The sequence below is a fragment of the Sinocyclocheilus grahami genome, unplaced genomic scaffold, assembly GCF_001515645.1.
Source record: "Sinocyclocheilus grahami isolate Dianchi unplaced genomic scaffold, SAMN03320097.WGS_v1.1 scaffold290.1, whole genome shotgun sequence".
NCBI lineage: Eukaryota > Metazoa > Chordata > Actinopteri > Cypriniformes > Cyprinidae > Sinocyclocheilus > Sinocyclocheilus grahami.
The window spans coordinates 1356240-1365306 of NW_015505469.1; the positions used below are offsets into that span (position 1 = coordinate 1356240).

Here is a 9067-nt window from a genome sequence, read left to right on the forward strand (position 1 = left end):
AAATGTGTTGTGATTGGTTAGCTGGGCCAGTGTGTGTTGTGATTGGCAGCACTCGGCGCCTGCTCGGGAAATGTCATGCCCCTTACCATAGCCGCCTGCGAGCTTCAGTGTAAATATTGCGTCAATATCAAATCAATTTGAGTGTGATTTAAACCCGGATGATTGTAACCACTCTAAGTTCGTCTGCCTTGGGAAAGCTAGCGTGTCTCCGACATTGTGATAACACTCGATGCCTTCTCTAGTGCAGCTCAACCAGGTCTCGTCCCATTCGTCGATATATGATATCACAAATCCTGGAAAATATGCGTTGTAGTCCAAACGAGTCGTTCGTTGTAGTTTTTGAAAAGTGATTTCTGTTAAATAAAATATCTCCTTTTGAAGTGGAGTTTGAGCTTTGTAACTTTGCAGATCTTTTTTTATGCTCAAACAGCAACATTACATTAACTAAAGTTGAAAAAGTGAAAAAGCATAATAGGACCCCTTTAATGATAGATTTGTTTCTTACAAACATGCATCTTTTCAATTCACAAGGCATTAATCGATGGACTGGAGTGGTGTGGATTATTTGTGGGTTATTGTGATGTTTTTATCAGCTGTTTGGACTCTCATTCTGACGGCACCCATTCACTGCAGAGGATCCATTGGTGAGCAAGTGATGTAATGTTAAATTTCTACAGATCTCTTCTGATTAAGAAACAAATTCATCTACGTCTTGGATGGCCTGAGAGTGAGTGAATTCTCGTTATTGGGTGAACTGTTCCTTTCACAGTTTGCTAACTAACTTGTGTCCAAAGCTTATTTAACACACTCAGAAAATATAAACAAAGTGCAATAAGTATAGTAACCGATCTGGTGCTAAATCTAAAAATCATGTATGGTTTCTTAATGGTTAAGCTTTAGAATGGCATGAATATGACATTTATTTAAATACCGGTGCATATATGTAATCCTGTCTGTCTGCAGTGAACTGTTTTGTCTCTCTGCTCTTCTACAGTGTAACAGACTGTTGAGATGGTGTCCAGCTCCTGACTGCCACCATGTGATCAAAGTTCAGTATCCTGATGCCAAACCAGTTCGCTGCAAATGCGGGAGACAGTTCTGGTAAGTGTCTGATGCAGAATGCAGTGCAGAGCTTGGGGGGAGTAAGTAATGACAGTTTTTGCATTTTAGGGTGAATGACTCCCTTTAATTTTTTTTTGTTTTGTTTTTCTCAATAAATAGTTTCAATTGTGGAGAGAACTGGCATGACCCTGTTAAATGCAAGGTATGTTAGCATCTAATTATGCACTCATTGTCATGTTATCATTAGGCACTCATTTTTAGGTTAGATTATTTCCATTGTTAAAATTGATATTACTAGATTAGATTTGTCCTGAGAGGTTTTCCTTTTCTTTAATCATATTTCTACTCTTCAAGTGGTTGAGGAAGTGGATAAAGAAGTGTGATGATGACAGTGAAACATCCAACTGGATTGCAGCAAATACCAAGGTACTAAGATGTACATAAACACTCAGATGAGATCTATGAAGATCAGTTCACTTGATATAATTTATTATTTATTTATTTATTGTATATATAAAAAATGTATAGCCTGAAAGCACTGTAAGTCGCTTTGGATAAATGCGTCTGCTAAATGCATAAATTATTGTTATTATTATTATTATTAATTATCATTGTGATGAAGAGAAAGTTATTCTACTTTAAGCCCATACTGTCTCCAGAAAAAAAGTGCATTGTTTAACTTTGTTAAACAGGTCTGGCCATTTGTTTAACAAATTTATTTACATTTTATTTGACTGGCGTTAACAGATATGCAGGACAAAAGAGTCAAAATCTAGAAAGTGTACTTTAGTCAATACTATTATTTATATATGTATATATACAATTTTAATTTAAATCAGTAGCATGCCACAGATGATCAGTAAAGATGTCAATAAACCCAAAATATTCCTTTAATTCATGTGGGTATTCCTGTTTTTCTTAGGAATGTCCCAAATGTCATGTGACCATTGAAAAAGACGGCGGATGTAATCACATGGTGTGTCGAAACCAGAGTTGTAAAGCAGAGTTCTGCTGGGTTTGCCTCGGCCCTTGGGAACCTCACGGCTCTGCTTGGTGAGTCTGCTTCACCTCTTATAATAAATGCTTATATTTTTATATGCATGTGGAACATTGAAATAACATGTACATATCACACTGACTACAGGTACAACTGCAATCGCTACAATGAAGATGATGCAAAGGCTGCCAGAGATGCTCAAGAGGTACTTTAGGCATTATTCGACCCAACATCTGTCACCCTTTATCTATCCAAGGAGACTCAAATTAGCTCTTGCAGGAAAGCATGACTTTTCCCTGTTCAGAGCAAACCATGGCCTGTTACTGTTGTTCTCTTTGGAATGAATGTATTCTATCCATGTCACAGAGATCTCGTGCAGCCCTGCAGCGCTACCTCTTCTACTGCAACCGCTACATGAACCACATGCAGAGTCTGCGCTTCGAGCACAAGTTGTATGCGCAGGTGAAGCAGAAGATGGAGGAGATGCAGCAGCACAACATGTCGTGGATCGAGGTGCAGTTCCTGAAGAAGGCCGTGGATGTGCTGTGCCAGTGTCGCTCCACGCTCATGTTCACCTACGTCTTCGCCTTCTACCTCAAAAAGAACAACCAGTCCATCATCTTCGAGGTGAGGGGGAAATCAAGTTGTTGTTGTTTTTTAATTGCACAACCCCATGTGGTTGACTGTTTTATAGCTGCAAAAATAATGACTATTTTTGGACAGGTTTCCAAAACACTCCACCAGTCTGCTGTTGGTGGGACTAACATTCAAACTTACATATTTTTTTTTATAGCATTACATTGTTTACACTTGCCAGAGAGATCAACGCACTGATGTCTTACTACGGTTTTTTTTTTTTTCCAGAACAATCAGGCTGATTTGGAGAATGCTACAGAGGTGCTCTCGGGTTATCTAGAGCGAGATATCTCCCAGGATTCTTTGCAAGATATCAAACAGAAAGTTCAGGATAAGTATAGGTGAGAAATTTAACCAAAATCCCAATATTGTGTCTGTTGTTGTTGTTTTTCTTCTTCTAAATGCACGGAATTTGAATTAGCTTTTATTTTTAGTTTTCATTTTAGTTTAAGCTTTAGTAATTGTATGTGCTTTTGTCTTTTTATAATATTTCTGTTTAGCTTGAATTGCTTTTTATTTCAGTATTACGTTTAGTAATTGTACTTCTTTTAATTTTCTAAATTCCATCTCGTATTCACATTTTATTTCAGCTTTAATTCAATTTACGGAAACTTTTTAATAGATTTAATGACTGACACATTGGGTGAATTCTGGAGACAGTTAATTTCTAATAAAGCTGTAGCTGTTGTTATTTTAAAAATATGGATTTATACATTTAAATGTGTATTTAAAACTTATATTTAAAAAAAGTTGTTTACATAAATTGACAGCTGTATAGAAAAACCTAATTATGAATGTCATAAATATAAATAATGAATGCAATTACTCCAAAATAACTTTTTTGATTTTATGTAATACACACACATCTGTACCTGCTGACTCCAACATCTGTTACAGTGAATTACATAAGATGTTGGTTAATCTTAGTCAGGGCATGCAAGCAGTTTGTTTTGAACAGCAAACTCTCTTTATTAATCAGCCAGCATCCAACGGGACTATCTAGAAAATTGCAAATATTTTTAAGTATTTTTTTGTCTCATTGTGTACAGTAATAATTAGGATAAACGCTAGTACAATTAAATTTGCAGCCACGTGAATTTTTAATGCATCTAGTCTTCAGTGAAAATGCATTGACAGTTGAGCATCTTACTGGCTTTGAAAATATGTTCTTTTCAGCATTTCTATTAAGTATGATTAAACCTGGATCTTTTCATATGCATGCTGCTTTCTCTTCTTGTCAGAGTTGGTTATCCAATCTGCAAATGAAAGTTCTGGAGCGTCTGTAGCACAAACCCATTTTATCTCTATATTCTCCAGTGAAAATGCCCTTACAGAAAGCTATCTATCTATCTTAGTTTAACTCGATATGAAAGGTTGCAAGATTCCTGTGAGAAATGTGTTGAGCGCTGCTCCCGTTTGAGGACTTTCCTGCGTTTCTCCTCTCGTGTAGATACTGTGAGAGCCGGCGACGAGTGCTGCTGCAGCACGTTCACGAGGGCTATGAGAAAGACTTGTGGGAGTACATTGAAGACTGAGACAGAACTGCTGCCTCGCGGGCTTCGGAGCGTAGCTGTGGTCTCCAGTCGGCGATCACCGCTCTCCTGTTGCATCCTTTTTACGTGGCATCTGGATTTTTGTTATTATTTAGAGTTTAAGTTAATTTTACTGAAATAAAAAGGTAGAATATTCGAATAAAACTCCTACGTCAGTATTGCAGTCTGTAAGTGTTGATTGTCAAAACGGCACGGAAATGTATTCCATTCTCCAAGCTCTCTGTGGAGATTCTTCAGTAGTCTGTTTTTATTTGATTTTTTTTATTTTTGTCTGAAGTTGTTTTTATAGTTGGAGCTGAGATTGGCTTGTCTTAAGCATAGCTTTACAGGTCTGAGCCATGCGGAGTGTGTTGTGTTTTGGGAATGCTTGGTTGGGTGGCTTTATGCAGAAGTGTGTATTTCAAGCTGTAAATAGCACACATGCATGGAACATGGAATGGGATGCATCTTTTTTTTTGTTTGTTTGGAAAAATATTTATTCTTTACAGATATTCAAAAATGTGTTTAAACAACATGAGAAGAAGCCACGAGACATTTTTGCCTCGTGTTTTTTTTTTTTGCTGGAGGTTAACAACCTTTCCAGAACGTTGCACATCTGAATCAGAGGCATTTTAACAGCAGGGTAACAGTAGCCTTAATTGCATGCAAATATACAATGGATAAAAAGTAGAATTGCACGAATCTCACACAGAAATACCTGGGTCATTTTTCACCCCAAAATTAAAAGAAAAAAGATAATAAAGTATATTTTGCATAAAGAAAATTAAGCCTATTTTTAGAACCAGTTGGCTTGTTTGCATCATTTAATTAAATCCATCAAAATTGTCATTACAAAAATGCAAAACAGCTTAATTTGGGTATTATAGTAAAAAAATTTAATCCCTTTTTATATTATAAATTCCATACTATTAAAATTATTCAATATTCTCCTAAAATATTTTTTCTTTTTTTTTATTCAAATATAATTGATTGTTTTTGAGGTGATGAAATATGACCCGGAAATGTTCTCGACCGTTTACATGAGATTCAACCAATTGCTCTCATTGTCAAGTGCAGTTCTGGATGTGGACATTGTTTTTTTTTTTTCCAGAACAATCAGGCTGATTTGGAGAATGCTACAGAGGTGCTCTCGGGTTATCTAGAGCGAGATATCTCCCAGGATTCTTTGCAAGATATCAAACAGAAAGTTCAGGATAAGTATAGGTGAGAAATTTAACCAAAATCCCAATATTGTGTCTGTTGTTGTTGTTTTTCTTCTTCTAAATGCACGGAATTTGAATTAGCTTTTATTTTTAGTTTTCATTTTAGTTTAAGCTTTAGTAATTGTATGTGCTTTTGTCTTTTTATAATATTTCTGTTTAGCTTGAATTGCTTTTTATTTCAGTATTACGTTTAGTAATTGTACTTCTTTTAATTTTCTAAATTCCATCTCGTATTCACATTTTATTTCAGCTTTAATTCAATTTACGGAAACTTTTTAATAGATTTAATGACTGACACATTGGGTGAATTCTGGAGACAGTTAATTTCTAATAAAGCTGTAGCTGTTGTTATTTTAAAAATATGGATTTATACATTTAAATGTGTATTTAAAACTTATATTTAAAAAAAGTTGTTTACATAAATTGACAGCTGTATAGAAAAACCTAATTATGAATGTCATAAATATAAATAATGAATGCAATTACTCCAAAATAACTTTTTTGATTTTATGTAATACACACACATCTGTACCTGCTGACTCCAACATCTGTTACAGTGAATTACATAAGATGTTGGTTAATCTTAGTCAGGGCATGCAAGCAGTTTGTTTTGAACAGCAAACTCTCTTTATTAATCAGCCAGCATCCAACGGGACTATCTAGAAAATTGCAAATATTTTTAAGTATTTTTTTGTCTCATTGTGTACAGTAATAATTAGGATAAACGCTAGTACAATTACATTTGCAGCCACGTGAATTTTTAATGCATCTAGTCTTCAGTGAAAATGCATTGACAGTTGAGCATCTTACTGGCTTTGAAAATATGTTCTTTTCAGCATTTCTATTAAGTATGATTAAACCTGGATCTTTTCATATGCATGCTGCTTTCTCTTCTTGTCAGAGTTGGTTATCCAATCTGCAAATGAAAGTTCTGGAGCGTCTGTAGCACAAACCCATTTTATCTCTATATTCTCCAGTGAAAATGCCCTTACAGAAAGCTATCTATCTATCTTAGTTTAACTCGATATGAAAGGTTGCAAGATTCCTGTGAGAAATGTGTTGAGCGCTGCTCCCGTTTGAGGACTTTCCTGCGTTTCTCCTCTCGTGTAGATACTGTGAGAGCCGGCGACGAGTGCTGCTGCAGCACGTTCACGAGGGCTATGAGAAAGACTTGTGGGAGTACATTGAAGACTGAGACAGAACTGCTGCCTCGCGGGCTTCGGAGCGTAGCTGTGGTCTCCAGTCGGCGATCACCGCTCTCCTGTTGCATCCTTTTTACGTGGCATCTGGATTTTTGTTATTATTTAGAGTTTAAGTTAATTTTACTGAAATAAAAAGGTAGAATATTCGAATAAAACTCCTACGTCAGTATTGCAGTCTGTAAGTGTTGATTGTCAAAACGGCACGGAAATGTATTCCATTCTCCAAGCTCTCTGTGGAGATTCTTCAGTAGTCTGTTTTTATTTGATTTTTTTTATTTTTGTCTGAAGTTGTTTTTATAGTTGGAGCTGAGATTGGCTTGTCTTAAGCATAGCTTTACAGGTCTGAGCCATGCGGAGTGTGTTGTGTTTTGGGAATGCTTGGTTGGGTGGCTTTATGCAGAAGTGTGTATTTCAAGCTGTAAATAGCACACATGCATGGAACATGGAATGGGATGCATCTTTTTTTTTGTTTGTTTGGAAAAATATTTATTCTTTACAGATATTCAAAAATGTGTTTAAACAACATGAGAAGAAGCCACGAGACATTTTTGCCTCGTGTTTTTTTTTTTTGCTGGAGGTTAACAACCTTTCCAGAACGTTGCACATCTGAATCAGAGGCATTTTAACAGCAGGGTAACAGTAGCCTTAATTGCATGCAAATATACAATGGATAAAAAGTAGAATTGCACGAATCTCACACAGAAATACCTGGGTCATTTTTCACCCCAAAATTAAAAGAAAAAAGATAATAAAGTATATTTTGCATAAAGAAAATTAAGCCTATTTTTAGAACCAGTTGGCTTGTTTGCATCATTTAATTAAATCCATCAAAATTGTCATTACAAAAATGCAAAACAGCTTAATTTGGGTATTATAGTAAAAAAATTTAATCCCTTTTTATATTATAAATTCCATACTATTAAAATTATTCAATATTCTCCTAAAATATTTTTTCTTTTTTTTTATTCAAATATAATTGATTGTTTTTGAGGTGATGAAATATGACCCGGAAATGTTCTCGACCGTTTACATGAGATTCAACCAATTGCTCTCATTGTCAAGTGCAGTTCTGGATGTGGACATTTTAGGTGTTTGGTTTGAACTGAGATCGACTGAAACATCCACTCACTTGTTTTTATGAACCATCTTGTTTTAGTTGATGTTTGGCTTAACTTTACGACGGCTGTTATAGCGAACACACTACCAGATGTTCCATGAGAGCAAACTTGAGTGACATTCACTCACTAACAACTAAAGTCTCAAATGCTTTTAACCTGTTTTTCGTTTTCTTTTTTAAATGTATGCACCTTTTGTAGTGTGAGAGGAGGCAGATGATATATTGAAAGCACTGTTGTATTTCTTTACGTGACTGCCAAGTCTTTACAAGACTGTTATGAGGCTTACTGGTACTGATTGTCAAGCACTACGTGGAGTAGATAGAACCGAAACACTGCATTGTCAAGCCTGGCTGTGATGAACAAAAAGTTGGCATTTCTGTTAAACTAATAGGGCAAATATGAGCGCTGTGTTTACACTAATATCAGAAATGGCGAGAGAGATCGAGCTCAGTACAGTATGTGAACAGATGTGACACCCGTTGTTTAATTTTTCTTACTCTCAAGTCTCCGTTTTTCCTTTCTGTAGGTCATTTCCTCTCACCGTTTGAGTGCATGGTAATCATTCTCAGCGCATCAAACACCTTTGCGTCTGAACTGGGTTTGTAGGGTAGTTTACAGCAGCTTCTACTAATTCTAATGTCACATTTTATGACCTCCATGATTGGCACTTGGAGATTGTGCTCATGTTTTATTAATCCCTCATTGGAAAAGAAAAAGCAACTGAGAAACAGCAGTGTTGTCTGTGCTGACAGATGAGATTTTTTTTCACCAAAGTGTGAATATATGAATTGAAAGTGAACAGTCTCTGATTTGGAGAAATGTTCATCTACGGTGGCTTTCCTGTGTTATAACCATTCTTATGAAATTGTCCTATTTAAATAAATCTCATTCAAAAGCATTTGGGTGAAATCATTGTTTCATTTGATGCTATCTAGAATTTTTCTGTCTGTCTATCAGTCTAGTCAAACATATGTATGCATATGTACTGTTTATTATATTAATTTCATTAATTTGTTAATCTATATATATACATACAGTGCCTTGTGAAAGTATTCATACCCCGTCAGTTTTTTTTCACATTTTATGTTGCTGCCTTATGTTAAACTGCTTTAAATTACTTTTTTCCCACATCAATCCATACACCATACTGACAAAGCAAAAACTACATATAATATAACAAAATATTTTGCTGAAGCACCTTTACAGTCTCAAGACTTTTTTGTTTGATGTGACAAGCTTTGCTCATCAGCATTTGGCAATTATCTGCCCTTCTTCTCCTCACCTCTTCACTTCTCAA

General features: G+C 35.6%; 1 protein-coding gene across 1 annotated transcript in view; it reads left to right on the plus strand.

The window, feature by feature from the left end:
• LOC107600711 (E3 ubiquitin-protein ligase arih1l-like) overlaps positions 1 to 5076 on the plus strand; it is a 10712-nt gene extending 5636 nt beyond the window's left edge. Inside the window, exons 7-14 of the mRNA XM_016292667.1 lie at positions 995 to 1101; positions 1222 to 1264; positions 1417 to 1488; positions 1985 to 2115; positions 2207 to 2264; positions 2426 to 2686; positions 2924 to 3036; positions 4146 to 5076. Coding sequence (XP_016148153.1) covers positions 995 to 1101; positions 1222 to 1264; positions 1417 to 1488; positions 1985 to 2115; positions 2207 to 2264; positions 2426 to 2686; positions 2924 to 3036; positions 4146 to 4230 — 870 coding nt within the window. The 3' untranslated portion in view covers positions 4231 to 5076. The remainder of the gene's footprint in view (positions 1 to 994; positions 1102 to 1221; positions 1265 to 1416; positions 1489 to 1984; positions 2116 to 2206; positions 2265 to 2425; positions 2687 to 2923; positions 3037 to 4145) is intronic.
• Positions 5077 to 9067: the final 3991 nt, after the last annotated feature.